Consider the following 23,146-nt stretch of genomic DNA (forward strand, 5'->3'; position numbering starts at 1 on the left):
TATTTTAAATTTATATTGATTTATATATCAAATAACTTAAATACTCGCTAACTTTGTGTAAATTAGTTTTCGATTTAAAATAGTATTTTATAAAACATTAATAAATACGTTAATTTCTTGAGTAAAAAAAAATAAGTACGTTAATTTCCTGTGCTTAGCATGGGTATCACACTAGCTTATCATTGAGAAACATCGATCAGGGCAATGGACTGTGTAATGGTACGAAGCTGACAGTTACACATATAGGGAAGAGCACGATAGTTGCTACCGTAATAACAGGAAAAATGGCAGGTACCAGGGTATTCATTCCCAGGAATGGATGAATCTTATTTCGAGTGATCCAGGACTACCCTTCAAATTCAGGCGCAGACAATTTCCATTGACACTTTGTTTTGCAATGACAATAAATAAAAGTCATGGTCAATCTTTATCTCGAGTGAGAGTTTATCTTCCTAACCCGTGTTCACGGATGGACAACTCTATGTCGCTGTCTCTCGAGTTAATTCTAGAAAAGGTTTGAAGTTGCTCATCTTGGATGAAGATAATAATGTTTGCAAGGAGACCACAAATGTTGTGTATCGTGAAGATTTTTCAAAAAGTATGATCATTGATTATGTTTTAGAATTGTTGTTGCTATAATTTAGAAAACTAAAGTTGCGTATTGTTTGGAAGTCGTTTTTTTTTTTAATTTCTTTGTAAGGCGTACTGGTCATTACAGGACATGCAACTTCTATATAAGCAGATCCTCCTACCATTGACTTTTAATTGATGCACTTTTCAGGTATAACAATACGCGAAACTTTTTTTTTACATCGTTGTTACCCTAAAATACAATATTTACTAGACATGGCAACAAACCCAGCCCCCGCCAGACCCAGCCGCCCCCGCCCCGAATTTAACGGGGAAAATCTGATTTAACCGGGTGCGGGTGTGGGGGAAATTTGGAGTTTTAGTACGGGGGCGGGGCCGGGTGCAGGGGATGCATACACCCCGCCCCGCACCCGCTTTTTAAAATTTTGTTTATTAAATTTTATAATCTTATTTCCATAAGCACCAACCTATTTTAATATATTATTACTCTTTAGAAACATATTTATAATAATTATTTTGCTCTTTTGAAATAAGTTTATTAGATAGAAAATTATTAATATAATTATTGTGTTTTTGTTGTTATGAAAAAATGAAAAAATATGCATTTTTTAAATATTTTATAAAAAATAAAGTTTTCGCGGGTGGGGGTTGGGGCGGGACCGGGAGACCCGTCCCCATTGGGGGCGGGGTTGGGTGTTCAATTTTTACCCCCGATATGGTTTAGGGACGGGGGCGGGGGCAGGGACGGGGATACTCAAACCCGCCTCCGATCCGCTCCGTTGCGATGTCTAATATTTACATTAGACCATTGGTTTTGTAAAAAATAAAAACAAATAACAATCGGCGTTTCTGTAGCCCAAACTATATTTATACACACCTGTACAAAATTAACGGGTTCATTCACAGACTAGGTGTATACATCTGACACTGACTATGACATAAAAAAAATACAAATATTTTAGTTTTTATGATTAATAAAATACATTATGTCAACAAATAATAATATACAGTACGTCGGTGTATTTTTGCAAAAATATTACATATGCTAAGTTTAACAATTAGTACATCTTATACTACAAATAATTAGTATAAGTATAAATCCAAATACTTTAATCGTTATGTGCAATGTTTAGATATTTCAAAATATGTACAAAATTAACAAAATTAAGATGATATTTTTTTCCATATCAAATTTGAATTATAACCACATTTATAACTTTAAGATAACATAATATAAAATCTATACATTTGATCAATTTTTTTTTATTTCCCCGTGCTTGCACGGGTCACTATACTAGTTGAATTAATTCATGCATCTATGATCTACTATTGTAGAGTCAAATCGTAGAAGAGTGTGGGAGGAAGATTCAATTGTTATTTTTTTTCCGCTCAAGGGAATTATTCAGTAGTATTTGAACACGTGATATGATTTAATAATTAATTAGATGCGTTAGATTAAAATAGAATGGAGGGTGGTGATTTGGAGTAACTTAAAACACTTACTTTTAGAGTCAATATATCCCTCCTCATATTAATGGTAACTCTGTAGAGTAACTCTAAAGAGTTACTCCACATACGATCCTAAAAATCATAGATCCACATCTACAAAACTGTACATTCCTTCAACCTCACATAATTGGCTAACTAAATAAATCATCACATTCGGTGTGATTAATTCAATAAATTTCTTGCTTATTAAATTATAATTAGGCTCAATTTTTATCAACCTAAAGCGTTTTGTTTCTTCAATCTTATTATACCTAAATGTAAACTAATTATTATTCAATACAATGTTAACATGATTGATCTCATATATATTTAAAGTTTGAAGAACAACCTTCATTTTAGTATCAGACCATTACACATCTTTACAAATCGTATTTTGCATTCCTTGGAGGCACTATAGAGTGATAAGGGATGGAAAAGAAAACATATAAATTCAAATAACAATTGATTGACATGCAATAGATTTTGATTAACAATCCATATAGATTAATTTGGTAAACAATTATTTGCAATGGAAAGCGTAACATGTGGTATCAAACTACGAAGATGGAGGCGTGTGTTGGTTTACGGACTAGTAGCAAAACCATACCTAGACATTTGTTAATAATAAATCCTAGCCATTGATATTATAATCAAAGGCGAAGATGTTGAGTAACTCTAGAGTTGTTCTTGGAATCAAAATATCCTCCCTTATATATATATATATATATATATATATATATATATATATATAGGGATTTGCTAGAACACACCCACTAGTTTTTATGTGGGAGTGTTTTAGCAGAGCTACACCTTAGGGTGTATTTAACCACTTTTTAGTTATTCACTTGCTAAAATACTCCTTCTAAAAAGTAAGTGGGTGTATCCTAGCAAACCCCTATAGGATTTGCTAGAACACACCCACTTGTTTTTGTTAGAAGGTGTGTTATAGCAACATACACCTTAAGGTGTATTTATTAACTTTTTAGTTATAACTTGCTAAAACACTCCCACATAAAAACTAGTGGGTGTGTTCTAGCAAACCCCATATATATATATATATATATATATATATATATATATATATATATATATATATATATATATATATATATATATATATATATATTGACTCTAAGAGTAAGTGGTTAAAGTTACTCCTAAAATTAACCATTGATCTTGTTATTAATTAGTGGTTACGATTAATTACTAATTATTTACCCGCTAATATTTCTTTACACTATCTCAAAACCCATCACCAAAGCGAGAGGTGTTTACAACCTTAAACTCTATGAAGCGTTATAAAGCCCGTCCACATGGTTTTCAATATATTTTCTTTAAACAATAGTGCCATATAGTATGAGAAGACTTTTTCCAAATGGTCAAAAGAGTCTTTTCGAAATGGTTATTTCAACCCGGTCCTCTCTAATACTCTTATTGCTCTCATCCCCAAGAGCGTACCCCTAAAACTTACAAAGACTTTAGACCGATCAACATTTGCAACGGTGTTTATAAGATTATCACTAAGGTTCTTGTTCTTCGCCTCATACATATTCTAGATACTATTATTGGTAAAGGCACATCTAACAATGCACTTGTTTTGCAGGAAATTATTCATTACACGAGAAGATCCAAGAAGAAGAAGGGCATTGTTGCTTTTAAACTTGATTTAGAAAAGGCTTTTGATAACGTCAACTTGATTTAGATCAATGTTTTAAGCCCCTAAGATAATGTTTAAAAGCGTTATTTCTCTACACCATTGATCTTTTAGTAGTCTATTTAATTTTAAACAAATCAAATTATTTAAATACGTTCACATAAAATAAACTTTTAAACATTCTATGTCATATCTATCTTTGAAAGGTCACACATACTCATGCCTAAAATATAAGTTTATGATAGACTACAAACCAAATTTTGGCCTTGCATAGTCGTTTGGCCTTGTATAGTGTAGTTCAGCCCCACCTATTTCTACCTACCTTTTTTCTGATCAATGATATATGTATAACCTATCAATCGAAGAATTTTAGATTTAAAACTTAATAATAACATTAGTTTTACATTTTAATCCATCTAATTTTACTTCTTTAAAAATGAAATTACAAAAAAAAAAAACCTTAGAAAATAAATATTAGATATTAATATTCAGATCAATAAAATTAGTGAATATGTGCTCAATTAAGTGTTAGTAATAGAATGACAAGCATTGAAACTCAAGTAAGTCTTTTTTTATAATAAAATAAACTTCATTAATCAAATGCTAGAATAGCAATAATATAATCAAAAGACTCATGTATTAGGACATTCCCCATCCATATTACGAGATCGTACTAGTGATAAAGATAATTAAATACTTCTAGAGATACATGTAGACCTTTTAAAAGACAATAGATCGTTAACAAACCAAATCCAAATTATATAGAAATCGGACTAAACTCTTCTACACATGGTCAAAGATCGATAATAAATAATTCGAGATCCATAGTATTTAATTTCATCCAATTTAAAATATACATTTACATGTGTTTGCTGATATAGACACACATGGATAAGAAATTTTTTAAAATAAAAGTTAAAAATCAAGTTAAAAATTGCTATTAAATTAAAACTCTTACAGTAAAAAATAGTTTATGGCAGTTTCAACTAACAAAAAAGAAAACTTTGTCTTTATGAAGCACAAGGGCAACCAACGACTTGTCGTTTTAGTGATAATTTGTTAAACCCTTTGTTGTCTCGTTCTAGAATCTTCTTTCACCATTTGAGATTCGACATGGCGGCTTTCTTAAGGAGAGTTGCAAGGTCTACTCCGATCGGATTCGGCGCCCAATCCAAATCCTCCCGTTCCAATTTCCACCTACCCTTCACAGCTATCGCCGCCATTTCCGGAGGATTCTCTTACCTTTACTACTCTTCCTCTCCCAATTTGGTAAAGTATATGCTCACTTTTTTGTCATTTACATGAATGAATGTAATGTGATGAACTTGTTAATCAAATCTGTGCTGATTTTTTTTTTTTTGTAGGTTCACTCAGATCAAATTGGAGATGAGGAAATTAAAGCTAAAAATATCGGTGCGTTTCAGTGAACTTTTCTTGCAAAGACATTTCTGTCCCTATAAATATAAATTGTTGATTTTATAGCTTGCATTTATATTTGTGACGAAGAAATTTTTCATTTTTTGTTTTCAGCGCTGATTCCTGATAAATGGGTTGAATTTAAGCTGCAAGACACTGCTAGGGTCAGTCATGATACCCACTTGTACAGGTATATATCCTTACCTTTAGGACAAACCATGAATTTGGATGTATCTTGTAAATGTAATAATTTCTGTCTCTCTATTCAAGTGATGGTGTTTTTATTAAATTTGTTAACTCCTTTTTTCAACAAATTGTTAATGTGATATATTATTCAAACGGAATGAATTGCGGGTTTGTATTAATTCCAACCCTGCTTAAAATCCAAGCTACATGCTTTGGAGGATTCTTCAATCTTAACAATAGAAGTACTCAATTGTGTGACCTCCTAGTCACTTGGAAACAACTCTAACCATTGCACTACGAGTCCCTCTCGAAAATCAATACCCAGTTTTCCATTTGGTGCCTTTTGGAGCTATAGTGATGCTTTAGTAAGCATAATCTTAGTTAAGCTATGTTTCAGCCCCTCATAACATTGCAATGCAATATTTCACATTATCAGCCAAATGATACTCCACATTTATAATCATCATCAGCCAAATGGTACTCCACATAGAAATTATAATCATCACATAGCATGCCACATATGCACTTCACTGTCTTAGAAATATAGAACTAACGAAGAGTCCTTTTGGAAAAGATCTTTTTATGAAATACTAGTTTGTACAATTTTAAAAATGGGGGACCGAATGATAATAATATTTCTATATTTTGAAGGACCAAAAATATGTTCAATCTCCCAAAATACTTTTAGTTCCTGACAAGCTATATCATTTAAACAATGTTAGACATGAGCTTCCATGAGAGAAGCAGGTAAGCTCAACATATAATCTTAATTTCATGAAGACTCCTTAATTTGCTTCTAAACATCTTTTTGTATTAATTAATTCTTAATAATAATGGGGAGATTGAATGAGATGTAAACTGTGTGATCCAAGCAGGGTGGATGAAATGGAAAAATTTTAAGATATGATTTGTGATTAAAATATACCATTCAAGTCTAAAAGAAAATTTTACCGCATAGATATAAGACTTGCAAAATTTCATGGGACCAAAGAAGAACTAAAGTGATTGTAAGCTCAATGTGGAAGATATGAAACTGTCATGATATATGTGCGGTTACACAAGACAAGGTAGGATTAGGAATGGAATCGTTGAAAAGAAAGTTGGGGTAGCTCCTACTGTAGCAAAAATTATTGTCTTAGGTGGTTTGGGCATCTGCGGAGAAGACCCACAGAAACATTGATAAGATTTGTAGACAATATAGACACAATTAGAGATAGAGGAGACCAAAACGGATCCTCTGCAGATGTTTTATGGTGCAGCCTGATGCAAAGTTATTTAATTAAGAGAGAAAAATTATCTTTTACCCTGATGCAGTGGCCTTTGTTAAAAGATCGCTTGTCCGGGGAATTGAAATGCTTATCATAGTATGTGCTACACATATTCGTTATTATATGGCTAACTGAACACTATTTTTAATTTCATGTGCGAAAATGCCTTAACAGGATTCATTTTGTATTTGTATAATTGTATTTCTAACTCTGTAACTGTACGTTTATACCCCAGGTTTTCGTTTGATCCCACTAAGAAGTTGGGTCTGAATGTTGCTTCTTGCATTCTTACAAGGTGTGTGATAGATTGTTCATAGTTCATATTGTTTTGCTATTGGGGTGTGTGTGTTTCACTACTACTTAGACTAAAAGTTTCTATACAATTGCAGGGCTCCATTCGGACAAGATGCTGAAGAAAAACCAAAATATGTCATTCGTCCGTAAGTTTCCTGTTGAGACAATGAGTGTACTTTATCTTCAGATCTTCTTTTATTCTGGCACCTGATCCTGTTACTTTAGGGCTGCATTCAGTCTAAAAATCTTCATTTTTTAATTTTAAGTTTTTGAATTTGTCGGCGTTGTTGGTGCTGAATGTATTTAGGAACAGGGAAAATCAAATGAAAAATAGAGAGAAAGAATCAAAAGAATAGATATTTATTATTGAAAACTGAACAGAAAATGGATTTAATTCACCCCAAGGGTTTTCCCACAAAGAATTTATCCTTTCACGACCATCAAAATCAAATGTACGCAATGATTCCCTCCATCCTTTATTTATCTAGCTAATTTTCTCTTTACTAACTGCTTCTAAGAAATGTCTATGGAAATCATTATTTCTAGGTGCTACTTTGCCCACTTATGTTGTTCTTAGAAATCTGTTTTGCGGTAAATTAAATCAAAGCTCAAGGGGCATGCATTGTCAGTGTAAATTTATTTTACACTGACAGCCAATAAGAACAAACAATTTTTCCACTTCATTGAAACAATTTTAAAATATACTTAAAGGAGTATGATGCCGTGGTAGAATAGTGAACTATAGTTAGTGTACAATTAATTTACACTGACAGTGCATGTCTTTGAAACTCATTAATAAACGCAGATTAGGGGGCATCATATACTTCATTTTCTTCCTTAAAAGACAGTCTTGGCATTTTCAGTTTCTTTTGTACACTTTGCTTTATTTCTTTGTCATGTTACTTACTCCTTCCTTCCTGTATTTCTTTTCTGGTTCCCTTCGAAATAAATGACATTTCCATTAATATTTAGGAGCATGACTGCATTTTTTTCCTTACTAGCGGCTACAATGTAGACAATTGTACAATGACATATATATTATGCATTATATATCATAGTACCCTTATGCCTTTCGGACAACATTTAGTGGTCTATCATAATACCGATGTAAGGTTTAGCTTATGCATCTGCGGACAAGATTTAACGGTCCAATGTTTAACTTCCATACAAAGAGGTATTGGATTAGTTAGGAACTTGCCCTTAAACCTACAATTTTAAAATTTTATGATGACATCATGGTGTTATTTTGGATGTAGTATTGTGTTGTAAAAATATTATTTTAACAATTATAAGCATACCTAGCATTGTAAAATCACTTGAAAAGCTAAACCTGGTCTAGTTCTATCAAATGTAACAAATATGTTGGTCTAGACACTTCTGAAGTAGAAGATTGGTAAATCCTGGGAATTGCTTTAATACAAAGCTTCCCCTTGATGCATCAGAAAAGCTATGTAATATACCATGTGTATTTGGCTAAGTCTATGCATACAACTGATGGATTTGATATTAATATGATTAATTATGATAACTTTTGTTGGAGGCAGAGGGTGTGATCCTGGGAAGGTCAGTTTAGAAACCTTGAGAAGTTGTAATGAAAAAATATAGAAAGAATCAGCAGAATATAATTGTATTATTGAAAACTGAACAGAAATGGTGAATATACTTTTCTCTTATGGTTTTCCCTCCACAAAGGATTATAATTTCATAGCAACTATCAGATGTACAAAAAGAATCCATCGTTCTCCCATTTTTTTTATTTTATATCGCTCATAACCAGACCAACTCCCATAACTAATCTGAAATACTTCAACTCCCCTTTATTCTTTATCTTAAGGGTCAAAATATGATGGAAAAAATTTCCACTCAATGTCAAGTTCATGCTTTAGATTGTTGTAATTTTGTGCTTATTGTTGATGTTTGATGGAGATTGACTTGGGAGGGTGTTTGCGTCTGAATCTTCAGGTATACTCCTATATCAGATACAGAATCCATGGGATATTTTGATTTGTTAATCAAGGTATGTCACCATTTGTAGGGGCACTACTTCTCTTATCTTTACTATCATCGAGCAGGCCCATTTTAAAGTGACACTTTACTGATTTACTTTTCAAATTGTTGCAGGTGTATCCCGAAGGAAAAATGAGCCAGCATTTTGCAAGCTTAAAACCAGGTGACGTGGTTGAAGTGAAAGGGTATGTCATTAACAAATAACAACTCAAGATCAGAACAATACTTTTCATGCTTACATGTTCTAAAATGAAGTCATTGTTTCTTTCAGGCCCATAGAAAAGTTCAAATATACTCCTAATATGAAGAAGAATATTGGCATGGTAAGCATATTTGCATCGGTTGTTGTTCAATTATCCATCAACAAGTAAATTAAGCTTGTTTGGTATCCTATAGAGTTACAAGCATGCCTTTAAAATCGAAAAGGAAAATGAAGAATTTGTTACTTCCCCAAAAGTATGTTTGAAATGTGTGCCCTAATCCCTGCTATGCATATGCACTTATACCCCTCACTTAGTTGGTTTATATGTATTCCATTCATTAATAATATGAATGCTTTAACATCGTAAACACCATCTCATTATGCTTTCTTTAAGATTTAGGAACTATAATATAATGATATGAATACATTAACTTCATCATGCAGATTGCCGGTGGCTCGGAATTACTCCTATGCTTCAAGTAATTGAAGCTATATTGAAGAATTCCGACGACAAAACTCGTGTAGGTTGCAAACCTCTACATTACATCCCCTAATATGTGCATTATATTAGCTTCTCTTTCTTTTTTCTTAATTATTTAATGAGATGAATAAGTTATGAATTCATTTTTGTAATTGATTGAAACACTTTGTGAAGCTTGATTCGTTTTTCTGGAAATGCACTAGGGCATGTTGTTTATGCTTATGAAGTGTGATTAATTGTTTTGTGATATGCATAAGAATATCAAATCTGATGGCAGCCTTGAACATATACAGATATCATTGATCTATGCTAACGTTTCCCCAGACGACATACTGCTTCAACAGAAACTTGACATTTTAGCAAAAAGTCACCCAAACTTAAAGGTAAAAATCTTGTTTAGAAAAGATATTATGGTTAGTCAATCTGTTACTATTGAGTAAATTAATTATTTTTTAAACAAAAAATTGCAGGTATTCTACACTGTAGACAATCCAACAAAAACTTGGAAAGGAGGTGCAGGTTACATATCGAAAGATATGGTTGTGAAAGGATTACCTGCTCCTAGTGATGATACTCTTGTTCTTGTAAGTTTTTCTTTTCGTGTAAAAGCTATGTAGCATAAACATAACTCTTCTAATAAATTCAAACAATTTGAACCTCTAAGGAAATTAAAATGTTTTCTTTTTCTTTGAAGAATATTAATATTAAGTATGTACATTTGTCTAATGGCTAAAATCACCCACATGATGTTTATTTAATATAGCACTTCCACACCTGTTCTTTTGATAACTCTACTCATTGTTAAGTTGGATAGTTGCATTTAATCAAAAGCAAATGTGCAAGTATATATGATTTTGTTTTTTTTTTTTTACGAAGTACATGTGAATTAAATAGAGTTTTCTTCTCTAGAGAAAATAATGTGTTACATTCAGATTTTTTATTTTATTGTGCCGGGAGGTGTGCGTAAATTAAACTAGTAGTAATGTGACCTCGGTAGAACTCAGGTTCAAGTAGTGTCCCCAATGGGATTCGTTGCTACTTGAGTCAAGGCTCTTAAGCTATTGAGTTCAGAGTTGAGACTCGGATTTGTACTTGAAACTTCTTTAAATATTGAGAGCTCCTTCCATGATAAATTATGGTGTGCATCACATTCACACCCGACCATTATTATTCAAAACCAAAACTTTTGAAGAGTTACACAAATAACTTTGATTTGTATCGAGAGGCTTATGCATTTCATGTTATTTCATGTCAATGTTTATCATCTTGTGCTATTGAGTTCAGAATTGAGACTGGGCTTTGTACTTGAAATATTGAGAGCTCCTTCCATGATAAATTATGGTCCATGACACCCGACCATCATTATTCACAACTAAAACTTCTGAAGGTTGATGCAAATAATTTTGAATCTTTGATTTGTATCGAGATGCTTATGCTTTTGATGTTATTTTATGTCAATGTTTATCATCTTGTGTTGGTGAGGTTTATAATGGAATGAATTGTGATGGTTGCTGTTTCAAAGTTGCAATATTATGCTAAAAACTTCTATTGCATAAGCTCAACCTTATTTCACCTGTATTTCAGGTGTGTGGTCCCCCTGGAATGATGCAACATATATCTGGTGAAAAGGCCAAGGATTGGACACAAGGAGAGGTATGAAATTAATTTGTGTGTTAGGTCTGATTTTATTTCTTTGATCTTTGTAATGATGCACATCTGGTCGATTTGCTGCAGGTATCTGGCATACTCAAAGAAGCAGGGTACACTGAACAAATGGTTTACAAATTTTGAGACTTTTGTTTCTAACATTTGAAGTGTGCATGTCAAAGCACAAACGGATTGCTAAAGTGGGTTTTTGCCTTTTCGGAAGAAAAAAACAGTTAGATACAGCTGAAAATTCCAACATAAAATAAATCTAGAATGACAGAATAGATAATTATTCATTTGTATGTCCAGATCTTTAAAATTGTGTAGCGTGGATGTCAATAAAAGGCATTTCGTGGGGGTAAACTTCTCCCACTCACTTGTCTTTCAATCTTTCAAAAGTTTAGGGTCTGATTATGTGATTTTTTTTTTTTTTTGGGTGGTGGCCGAGGTTCGAACTCGGGACCTTGCATATTTTATGCATTGTCCGTCCATACCAATCGAGCTAAGCTCACGAGGACGTGATTTTTTAACGTGATATAAATGTTTTGATTAAACAAATTTTCAGAAAATTTACAACAATTGCGCAAAGTTCTTTCTTGAACAACTTTTTCTTTTGACGGAAGTAAAAACTTTAGAAAGCTGTTTTTATTTCAAAAATAAAATAGAAGTTTTACAAAATATCATATTATTCTTATAAATTTGAGCAGTTATTTTTGAATAAATTAATTTAAATGGTCGTCTCTTCAAAAAGAGAGGTCTATCGATACGTAACATAACACTTTGGATGGTGTAATGTCTTCATTCAAGGCTTAACAATACTGTTAGTCTTCAACCAATGTGATTTTACGGTTTTAATTTCACTTTTTATGTTTGGCAATTTTGGTCTGTCTCTATTTTTTTGCGGAGCTTCTTTTCCTTTTGTTGTTTTAAAAAAACTACACGTGTCTTAAAAATGTACTTTCAAAAGGTATTTGAAAAAGAATCTCTTTTATTTAGAGGCGCCGGTCAAATTCAAACCCAAATAAATAGGTCTCTGTCCATGTTGGATAAGTTGAGTTGTACATTGGTTAAAAATGAGTGTATTTTGATTAAAGTTAAATGAAAAAATTTTGAATTTTTTTTACAAGCTGCAAAAGTATTGAACTAGGACAATAAGATTTCTATTTTTTCTTGGTGGCCAATAAGATTTATATTGAATAAATCATCAACTTAGTAATCCAAGAATTATATCTCTCTAAATTATTATCTAAAATATATAAAAATAATAAGCAGTTCCCTAAAAAAAAAGTAGTTGTATAGGACATTAAATTTATTACTTTAGTCCCTCTTATTAAGATATATATACTAGGGAATGACGGGATGAATTTTGATAAACTTTATAGAACTAAAAATAAAATGAATTTTTTATATACTGCAGAAACCACTTATTATTTGGGAATTGGGAGGAAGTTTCCACAACTCCATTTTTTTTTTAATAGAAACGTGAATTTTCATATTCTTAGTACCTATTCTCATTTTTTTTTTTTTACCTATTTCGATAGATATAAAGTTTTTTATGAATCAGATATCCATTTAGAACTAAACAACGAGAAAAATAGTGCTTTATCATCTCATCTAAACGCTTATTTCTTGTGTTTTTATTTGTATAAAGTTTTAAAAAATAATTGAATTCTTTCTATAAAAAAATAAAAAAAGATTAATTGAATAAAGAATAATATTTCATAGACTATATGGATCTTACTAATCAAGGGCTAATACTTAAGTCCAATTGAAAGCCCAATAAACTCGATTACTTGCTAATTCAAAAATTAACAGAAATGGTTCATTCTCTCATTTTCGCTTTCAACAATGCCCATAATCGTAATGTTAGTGTAAGATCGTTGAAATCTTAATCTTGATCGCTTCTTCTTCTTTCTTCGAATCCTCTCTCTCAGTGTAACGAACATGGACGAAGATTTTCAAAAGCGTAACACCGATTGCGTTTATTTCTTGGCTTCACCCCTCACTTGCAAGAAGGTTCAATCTTCTTTCCCTTCGCAATCGCGAATTCAATTCCCATATTTTCTTTTCTATTTCGTGTTGCATTTTCTCTAACCCTATTTTCGTCACATTTTCGATTTTCGTAAACGTAGCTTTTGTTTCCGTTCAGTTAGGTTACATTTTCATATAATTAAACAATGCACACTGTTCTGAAACTTATAAAAATTCTGTTTTTGTTTTTAATGGTTATAATAACTTGTGATTTGATGCATTAACGCTCCGTTGTTTATTTTGTTTGCAGGGTGTAGAATGTGAGTATAGGCACCATGAGATTGCGAGGCTTAACCCGAGGGATTGTTGGTATTGGTTATCTGGGAATTGTCTTAATCCAACTTGTGCTTTTAGACACCCTGTGAGTTTTTCATTACCTTTGTGCCCTGCATTTCCACTTCTCATTTGGTACTTTTTTCGCGTATGTGGGTTTGAATGCTTGAAAATGTTGTAATCTTTTGGACTTAATTTGCGCGGTTAGGTTAGGTTTTTGTGGTTCAATGTGTTAGATTAAAGGCATGTTGATGTATTGTATAGCAGTAAAAAAAAACTGGTCCTTAGTCCTCACGTTTGTAATGTTTCTTAAAGTATCGAATTGAACGTCTTTGTGTTTTAATGGCTGAGATGCATTTTACCTATGGTGGACCTGTGTGATGGAAAAAGTGTCTTGCTTAATCTGTCTCTTGTAAATTTTTGTTCTGTAAGTAGGTGGGGATGGTGCAAGGTTTCAGATAAAAGATGCATTGATGTATTATGTGTGCCTGTACTTTCTTGTCAATGGAATAAATATAATTTTTTGGTTCTTTGAACACACATTGTAGATTGTTGTGTTTCTTAAAATATCAAGTTGGAATACACAAAATTATACATCATCTTCATGTTTAATATAATGAGTTGCACTATATTCTAAATGTCTTGAGACCCATTGTCCCCCTGACTCAACAATTGGACAAAAAAGCATCTTGTATGATTTTATATATTGTTTGCATCTGGTCTTACCTTGTAAGTGTTTTGATGATTTTGGTTCCTTATTTGTTTTCTTGGATGAATAGATTTGATGATTAAAAATATCAAATTAATGAACAGGCACATTGAATTCACTGCTTTATTAATATACTATAAAATTCTTCTGTTATTACTGTTATCTTTCCCCACTCCCCCTCCAAATTTCATATTCATTTTTTTATTTGCTCCTGTTTAGTATTAATCTATCTGCTCAGCTGTACCTCTTCACTTTCATCTAATTTTTGTAATTTTGTCAGCCTGTGGATGGACACACTGGAGTGCCATCTGAACCTGCACAATCTTCATTACATGCAACGGCAAACAAGACAATGGTTCCCTGTTACTTTTTCTTCAATGGGTTTTGCAACAAAGGTAGCAAATGCTCATTTTTGCATGGACCTGATGATAGCTCGCTCACTGTAAAGCCTTTGAAGAATGACGCTGGAAAGCCTTTGAAGAATGACGCTGGAAAGCCTTTGAAGAATGACTCTGCAAAGCCTTTAAAGAATGACTCTGCAAAGCCTTTAAAGAATGACTCTGCAAAACCTTTGAAGATTGACACTGCAAAGCCTTTGAAGAATGGCTCTGCAAAACCTTTGAAGATTGACACTGTGAAGCCTTTGAAGATTGACACTGTGAAGCCTTTGAAGAATGACAATGGAAGCATTAATAAACCCAACTTAGAAAATGGAACTGCATCGGGAAATAAAACAAGTGTAGCATCGTCCACACCAAGGGATACACATTTAAACCAATCTTTATCTGCTCCAAAAGCTTTGTCCGATATTAAACCTCAGCCTAAGGTGCTACCATTACCCGAAAATATTAAACAGCAAGGTGATTGCTTCAAAATTTCTTCTTTGGACTATAAAGAAGCTGCTGTGACTCGGTCAGACTCTCCATTACCAGACGACGGCGTTGCTCATAACATGTCTCCTTCATTCACTGAGCAGAGTTCAGAGGAGCAAGAAAATAGTCAAGTAGAGCCTGAGGAACGGTCCTCCCCTGGATTTGATGTTCTTGTTCATGATGAATCTGGGAACAACCTGGGTTATGAGGGCGGTTCTGAATATTTGCCAGTGCTTGATATGGATGACCATGAACTGAATGAGCAATACTTGGGGTATGAATTTAAAAACACAAATGATTACGACACTATGTGCTCAGGCGCTGATATTCTTTATGAACAGGAAACATATGATGATTACAGATGTTTTGATAGGGATTTTACTAGTCCTAGTGAAAGGAAAGTTTGTGGTTATCCCAGAGAGATGGTCTTAGATACTATATTTTCCAGGAAAAGGATTCGAATGTCCACTTCTGAGATGGCTGCTTGTGACTACTCTGACTTAGATCTACGTCACCATCTGAGAAGACGCAGGGAGGTCAATAGTCCTCCTGACACAGGTCTCTTAAGAAGACATGAGTCGTCTTCTTTGATGGTTCAAAACCGGGAAAGGCATCAAAGGCAAGACATTGGTCAGCGGCAAAGTAGAAGATTAACATCACAAGTAGGATTTAGTTCAATCAGAGAAGTTGAAGATCTTTCAATTGCCAACAAGCAAAGGTTATTCAGGCCTTACCAGCAAAGTAGGCCAAGAAAGCACTATAAAGAAAAACCAGCTAAACGGCCATTTCCTCCTTCTAAAGAATCCAGGAAACCAATTGTGAAGCAACAGAGATCTATTCAGAAATCCAATGCATTTTCAGGGCCCAAGACTCTTGCAGAAATAAAAGAAGAGAAGAAAAAGTCCGGTGAAAGTTCACATTGTGAAAGCTCGTCAGCTGGTTTCCAGGATCCCAAACCTCTGAATGAAATTCTCAAAGACAGGACCATAGATTGAGTGAGAGATGGCAATTCCTGCAACAATTGAATCATGAGATTAAAATGACTGATGATTCAGAAGACTAATATTTTTGCTGAAGATAATGAGAATTTTTTGGCTTCAGCCGTTTTCTTTTTTTCTTTTTGGTTGAAAATTGAGGTGCTTTCTAGCATCCTTTAGTGTGCTGGATGACCCTGTCATTGCTATGGTTAGATGGTGAATATGTTTTTGTTCGAGCAAGGTTAAGAGAGGTGAAGAAGGACTCTTAGATAAGCAGTGTTTTAGTGAAAGAGGTATCTTCTGTAGTTAGTTGAATATGTTGATTTGGACAACGGCACTTAATCTAGAGTCTTTTTTTTTTTTTTTTTTAGGGGACACTTAATCTAGACAGTTGATCACTGGTTTGCATGATATCTTGTGTGTGTGTGTGATTTTGGCCTACTTGTTTTTTGTCTATAAAGCTGCTTATGAATAGTCACTACTCACTACTCTTTGTATGGTAAATCGGTCACCTTCCTGAATCCTATTTTTATACAATTGTTGCTTCTATGCATACAGTAGTAACTATTAGGGATACACAAATTTAAACTTAGTACATTAATTGTTCATAAATTTTAAAAGAAAAGTTTTTTTAAGAATTTGAGCATCGGTGGATGATGGAGATAAATCAATTTCTTTTCAGTAACCAGATGTAATTTAATTTGAGCATTGGTCTTTTATTAAATTTAAGGTAACCGTCATTATTCAAAATGTTTTATGTTTGATATTTAGAAAATTTCACAATCAAGCTCTTCATGTGTACATAAATGCATACAATGTGTGCGTTCATTTGTTACATCAACATTCCATTTTTTATGAGAAAAACGTGGTTGTTAGAGCAGGCACCCGATGGTGCTATTGGGTAAGGCACAATCATAGATTATAGGTATATGAATATGACTTTTACCATGCACATCACCTTGGGTCGTTGGGGTTCTCCTCTTCCTTTCACTTCCTCTTTTATTCTTCTTTCCCATTCCTTTTTCTTTTAAACTTGCAACCATAATTATTATTAGGATACCAAATAATTAGCATACCAATTAAAATTGATAATACATTTATCAAAACTAATCAACACTTCACAACCATTCAAAAACACTTAATAACTAAGGAATTTTCAAAGCCGTTGAAGGGAACAATGTGAAAACATGGTTTGAGTTGAATCTTCTATAGACTGATTCCTCGAGAAACAGTCAAACACCGAATACTTTGGGTACACCTTCCTCAAGAACCTTTGAAAGTTTAGTGCTTTTTTTTTTGTACAAATAAAATTGGAATGTAAAAACTACGTTTTAAAACTTTGGCAAATATAAAATTTGTTCAAAATCATCTTAAGTCCAAACATACACCATTTCAAAAGTAAAAACAAGTTCATTTTTAATTCAATTCAAAGCTTGGTTAGTAAAGGTTAGGTATTTAGCTAAACAAGGAATCACCATAAAGTCCTAATTCTTTGTTAGCTAATCCCATCAATGATGAGATTCGTATCTTGTTTTCCTTTGACGGTTAATGAGATTTGTATCATTTTTTTTTGGATACAATGAGATTTTGTATCATTACTACAAAAGATAAGAATCGAGAAAAAAGTAAAAAAATAAAAACATACTAGTAAACACAAATCTTGTCCCTACTTACAAATATCGTGTGTGGACTTTAGTCATATTTCAATATCTCCATTTTAAGTCAAAAAAGTAAAACTAACAAAAAAAATAATTTAACCAAAACCGGCATTTTGATTCCCCTAGTGATTTTCTTCTTTACATATTTTAATTTGTCATTTTCTTAAACCACATCATCTCTCTAATAATCAAAGGTATATAACATCATCATATATATAATAATTAGTTGGAATTTAGAATTTTCCTTCAAATATTCAACCATATCATAGAGAGAGAGAGAAAGAGAGAGACACAAAGATGGCTGAGCTGCAGAAATCATTAGCATCATTCAGGAGACAAGGTTCATCAGGATTGGTTTGGGATGATAAATTCTTGTCTGGTTTGAATCAGAATCAACTAGAACAAGAGAGTGCATCAACTGGCACGTTGGAGAGAAGCAGATCAGCTGGAGCAAGACCATATCGATCGGTCAACGTTGCACCAACATCAATTGACCCACCTTCTCCTAAGGTTTCAACATGTGGTTTTTGTGGTTTGTTTGGTAAACCAGTTGCTGCTTCTTCCACAAATAATCCTAAATCAAGAAAAAGAAGATCATGATCGTCTTAATCTCTTGGTGGTAATTCTCCAACTTGTATGTAAATTAGTTCTTAAATCTTGATCATGTTTTTTATTTTTATTTTTTTGTGAGGGATTTTTTATGTTGTTTATCCTTTATAAATTGTTTGTCTCGGTTTAAATTGTGTTATTTTGTTGTTTGGGTGTTAAATTGTGTAAATTCGTAGAACATATGGATGTACTATCTCCGTGTGAAATAAGGTTTTGCTCAAATTTTGTTCTCAAAGATTGGTTCAGAGTTCCAAGCTACATATATGATCCAAATGGAATCATAATAATAATTCAAAGTTTAAGGGTGAGAAAAATATAGTCCGACGAAACATTTCGTGTGTTGATAATCTTTCAATTAATCACAATTTCAATAGACCTTTTTACTTGTAGAGTTCCCTCACTTTTTGTTGCAATTGATTATCTAGATAGCCTGGTTTAGTTTCGTAACAATTAAAATGTTGTCAACTACGTTCGTAAATGTTAGATACACTTTTTGTCGAAAAAAATGTTAGATACGCTTCTTGTAGGGATGGGAATAGGCCAGCCGGCCTACAGGCCTACGACCTGCTTCTACGACAGGCAGGACAGGACAGGGCTTTTTTCTTAAATAGAGAAGACCTAGGCTTTTTAAGCCTATTTAACTTAAAAGGCCGGACCACGGGCCTCTCAAAAAGCCTCTTAAGCCTATTTAAATAATATGAATAATATTATTTATTATTATATTATATTTTGTACTTTGAATTAAAATATAAATTTGTAAACTTTTTCAATAATTTAAGCTTTATTAGTATACATTAATTTTTTGCATATATAAATGTATTATTATAAAGTAGAATAGAAATATGATACAATATATAGTCGAATTCCCTAAAACCTCGTGTTGATTATCAAAAGAGAGTTTAATATAATTGAACTATTAGTTTGCTAGTCCATTTAAACTTAGATCACATTGCTTATTTAAAGATGTTCATAAGATATAGGCTTTTAAACGAGGCTAGTAGGCCGTATCGGACTTTGAGAAGGCCAAACTCGGGCCTAAAAAGTAGGCTTATGACAGTCGCGAGCCAAACATAGGCTTTAAAAAAATATGGCGAGCCGAGTCTTAGGCTTTGCAAAGCCTAGCTCGGCCTAGCCTATTCCCATCCCTAGCTTCTTGTCTCAATTGATTATCATTTGTCTCAATTGATTATCCAGATAGCTTAGGTTAGTTGAATTCAAGATTATCATTTCGAATGTATTCAAGTAAATGATAATCTTGAATTCGAAAATCCTAAAATGCAAGAGTTTCTTACATTTTTTAGGTAGAATTCTGTCGTTCATGTAGTTTATCTGATAGGTACAATTATCAACTAAAACTATTCTTATTTTTTCTTTTTCTGATAGTACATATTTTCATCGAGGCATAATTGAGTTTAAAAAAACAATATTCGAGTCTTAAATATCAAACTTAATAGTATTCGAGAGAGTTTTATTCAAGCTTATCTTATCAAATAAAAATAAAAATCAATACAACTATTATTCGTTGTTAGTGGAGTACATTTTTGTATGAACTTAGAAAAGTAGTTTATGATTTTTTTTTTTTTTGAAGGGATATAATTTATGATATGTCTACAATAAATTTATTTTATAAACTCTTCACAAAATTTATGGAAACAACTCATTTGAGGTTGATCTAATGGTTGATTTGGGACTACGGAGTGTGCTCCTCTCAATGTCTTAAGTTCGATTCTTTTTTATGGAAATTTCGGTGGGTTAAGTCCATACGAGTTATGCGCCGGCTTTAAATGGGCCCCGTAAGTGGACGGTGAGATTGGTCTTCTCAAATTAGGCGCTTCTTGGATCAAATAACGTATTTCCAAAAAAAATTATAGAAACAACTACTATAGAGAATTTCCAAAAATAAAATAAAATTATAGAGACCATACATAATTGAGTAAATAAGCAATTACCCTTCCCGCAATTGTAAGTTACGTCAATTACCCCCCGACGTTAACAAAACTTCAATTACCCCTCCGAAATTGCACAACGTTAATCAATTTACCCCCTCTCGTCAAAATCTTCTCGTTGGTCAACATCACGTTTTGCAAATACCCCTGAAGTTTTGCACTTATGTGCAAAATGCCCCCGAACTTGAAAATTATATTTTTTTCCTTATACATGATTCAAAAGATATTAAAGGCAAACAATTAACAGTTAGCTTTAATGAAAATCTTTTAGAATCTCCACTTAATACTTGGTTTTTCATCTATGTTATATGGACTATTTTGGTTTCCCAAATACTAGTATTTCTCAAGCAACAATTTCGATATTTACTCATTAATACTTGGTTTTTCATCTATGTTGTATGGACTATTTTGGTTTCCCAAATACTAGTATTTCTCAAGCAACAATTTCGATATTTACTCATTAAAAAAGATAAAACCAAGAATCAAATAATGAAACCGAACATTTATTATACTCGGTTTAGGGGTGGGAATAGGTGATGACATCTTGTCATTACGTAATTTTTAGGACTTATTGTGACATTTTGATAGAGTTCTCATGCAATTTATACTGTTCGGAGTGCAAAAAGCTTAAATATTGAAGTCTGTTCGAAGGAAATCGCGCCACGCCAATTTCAAACCGTGCTGCGATTTTTGAAGCAAAATTACATCCTCCTGTTTGAGGGAAATCACGGCACGCCTATATACATGGCGCGGCGCGATTTTGACGGGTCGAGCCCATGACTTCTATAAATACCGCACTCAATCTGAAGAACAAGGGTTACGATTTTGGAGAGCAAAGTGCGATTTTGAGACATCGAGACGGCTAGAAGGGCGATTTCTTCAACCTTTTACCAATTCATGTATGTTTTAATTATTTCGTTGATTATGCTATTTGTAAACTCGATTATGAGTAGCTAAATCTCTTAGAGATTAGATCCGAGATGAATCTTTGTAACCCTAATTGACACATGTTGCTGTGAAACTCTATTTTGTTTATGAATTCAATTCTAGTTTATTCAATTCAATTGTTCTTAATGCTTTTTATATATTGATCACATATAACTTGATTTCGTGAGAATGAATGACCACCGACCATGGCTTTCAACTTAGACCTAATTGAATTGTTCTAATAAACAGGGTTAGTCTAGGAATAGATAATCGTTTGTTAGTGATAATAGGTTAACGTTCGGTAAAACCTTCAAGAATTATTAGACCACCTAAGGAATTAGGGGCTGTAGTTTAAGAAGAGGGTCCTAACTCAAGGGATTGACTAGGGCTAATTTGTTAATCATCGTAAACTAGAAGAGGGTTCATAACAAATAGGTGCAAGAGACCAATTAGGGGAACTTAGAGGATTCGACGGATCTGATCTCATCTTTCTCTCATATTTTCTTAATCAAATCTAATTTCTTTTATTTGATTTCATAAAATCAAACCAAATCTTCTGCCTAGTGGCAAACTAAAAATAAACTTTACACATCCTAATTATATAACGAAATTGAATTATTGAAGTTAAAAACGGTCCTCGTGGGATCGATATTTTTACTACTTCGATAGTATTTGGTGCACTTGCCAAACGTCTATCAAGTTTTTGGCGCCGTTGCCGGACCGTTGAATTATTTCAACAAGGCAATTACGTTATAATTTAGGGTTTTTGCAACTTAAATTTACTGTTTTTAATTTTTATTTTTCTCGTTTTCATATTCACTTGATTACTTTGCGTTGTGCGGTGCTACTAAGGTATTTTGCCGTTTATGCGAGGTAAACGAGCTCGACGACTTAGAGTACGATCCGGAAATTGAAAGAACTGCTAGAGCACTTAGGAAAGATGTCCGATCGCAAAGGTTAGCTCGGTCCGTTCCACCGGGTGTTCGAGAACAAATACCGGAGCCACTCTCAACTGAATGCGAAACGATCTCTTCTCCTAAATCTGCAACTATGGAAGGAGAAGGAGTTGTACCACCGAGACCTAAGCTAGGAGGCTACGGATTAGCCACTCATCGCAGTCAACCGACCCATACTTTTCAACCGGCTAACCCCGTAGCTTTCGACATCAAGACAACTGTCCTCAACGGTTTGAGGGACAAGCAATTCGATGGGACCGAAGCTATGAGTCCTCATGAACACTTGAGCCGCTTTGCTGAAACCTGCGAGTTTTGTGTGCAACCGGCCACCGTGACGGAAGCACAAAAGAAACTAAGGCTATTTCCTTTCACCTTGACGGGAAGAGCAAAAGATTGGTTGCTAACAATACCAAACGGACTGTCCAAACATGGGAAGAGTTAGAGCCGAAGTTCTTGGAGAAATATTTCCCTATGTCTAAGTATTGGGACAAGAAGATGGAGATCTCTAACTTCAAGCAAGGAGAAGGTGAATCATTGTATGATGCTTGGGAGCGATTCAATTTGCTTCTTAAGAGGTGCCCTAATCATGAGTTCACCGAGAAACAATACCTCCAAATCTTCACCGAGGGGGTAACACCAAACACTAGAATGTTCTTAGATGCTTCCGCGGGAGGTAGTCTCAAGAGCAAAACTGATCATGAAGTCCAAGCTTTAATTGAGAACATGGCTGGAAATGAGTATCGTCTTGAAGCTAAGAAGAAAGAAAGAGGAGTGTTTGAGGTGAGTGAACAACTGCTATCCTTGCTAACCAAGCAGCTATGAACAAACAAATCGAAGCTCTAACTAAGGAGTTTCAAGGCTTCACTTTGGCTCATAAGCAACAACAAGTGGCTGCAATCAAGTGTGACTTATGTGGTGAAGAACATCCCAACGGTGAATGTGTTCCGGAAGGAT

The 23,146-nt window shown here is 33.5% G+C and overlaps 3 protein-coding genes and 1 non-coding gene across 4 annotated transcripts; 3 read left to right on the plus strand and 1 right to left on the minus strand.

Moving 5' to 3' along the window:
• The first annotated feature begins 4,775 nt into the window (after nt 1–4,775).
• On the plus strand, nt 4,776–11,622 carry LOC146902211 (FAD/NAD(P)-binding oxidoreductase). Its single transcript, XM_085731864.1, is given in 14 exon segments — nt 4,776–5,002; nt 5,098–5,146; nt 5,264–5,339; nt 6,839–6,898; nt 6,993–7,043; nt 8,860–8,914; nt 9,019–9,089; nt 9,176–9,227; nt 9,551–9,560; nt 9,563–9,627; nt 9,881–9,970; nt 10,058–10,171; nt 11,172–11,240; nt 11,322–11,622. Coding segments are annotated over 14 exon segments (975 nt in total). The 5' UTR covers nt 4,776–4,846; the 3' UTR covers nt 11,379–11,622.
• A 1,372-nt stretch (nt 11,623–12,994) lies between these two features.
• Nucleotides 12,995–16,651, plus strand: LOC146902212 (uncharacterized). Its single transcript, XM_085735040.1, has 3 exons — nt 12,995–13,250; nt 13,516–13,626; nt 14,528–16,651. The coding sequence occupies exons 1-3, from the start codon at nt 13,179–13,181 to the stop codon at nt 16,112–16,114; spliced, it is 1,770 nt and encodes a 589-aa protein (XP_085591166.1). The 5' UTR covers nt 12,995–13,178; the 3' UTR covers nt 16,115–16,651.
• Nucleotides 16,652–17,943: 1,292 nt separating this feature from the next.
• LOC146902213 (plant/protein) lies at nt 17,944–18,659 on the plus strand. Its single transcript, XM_085733208.1, has one exon. The coding sequence runs from the start codon at nt 18,052–18,054 to the stop codon at nt 18,352–18,354; it is 303 nt and encodes a 100-aa protein (XP_085589334.1). The 5' UTR covers nt 17,944–18,051; the 3' UTR covers nt 18,355–18,659.
• Nucleotides 18,660–22,678: 4,019 nt separating this feature from the next.
• Nucleotides 22,679–22,785, minus strand: LOC146902214 (small nucleolar RNA R71). Its single transcript, XR_015024412.1, has one exon. It is a non-coding gene; the product is annotated as a small nucleolar RNA R71 (small nucleolar RNA).
• Between the last annotated feature and the right edge of the window lie 361 nt (nt 22,786–23,146).

This window comes from Medicago sativa, chromosome 8 (genome assembly GCF_051527215.1).
Source record: "Medicago sativa cultivar Bolivia chromosome 8, Bolivia_mono, whole genome shotgun sequence".
Lineage (NCBI taxonomy): Eukaryota > Viridiplantae > Streptophyta > Magnoliopsida > Fabales > Fabaceae > Medicago > Medicago sativa.

Coding starts and splice junctions, on each gene's coding strand:
- LOC146902212 (XM_085735040.1), top strand. CDS start 13,179: ATGGACGAAGATTTTCAAAAGCGTAACACCGATTGCGTTTATTTCTTG. Junction 13,251..13,515: donor CACCCCTCACTTGCAAGAAG/GTTCAATCTTCT, acceptor TTTTGTTTGCAG/GGTGTAGAATGTGAGTATAG. Junction 13,627..14,527: donor CTTGTGCTTTTAGACACCCT/GTGAGTTTTTCA, acceptor TAATTTTGTCAG/CCTGTGGATGGACACACTGG.
- LOC146902213 (XM_085733208.1), top strand. CDS start 18,052: ATGGCTGAGCTGCAGAAATCATTAGCATCATTCAGGAGACAAGGTTCA.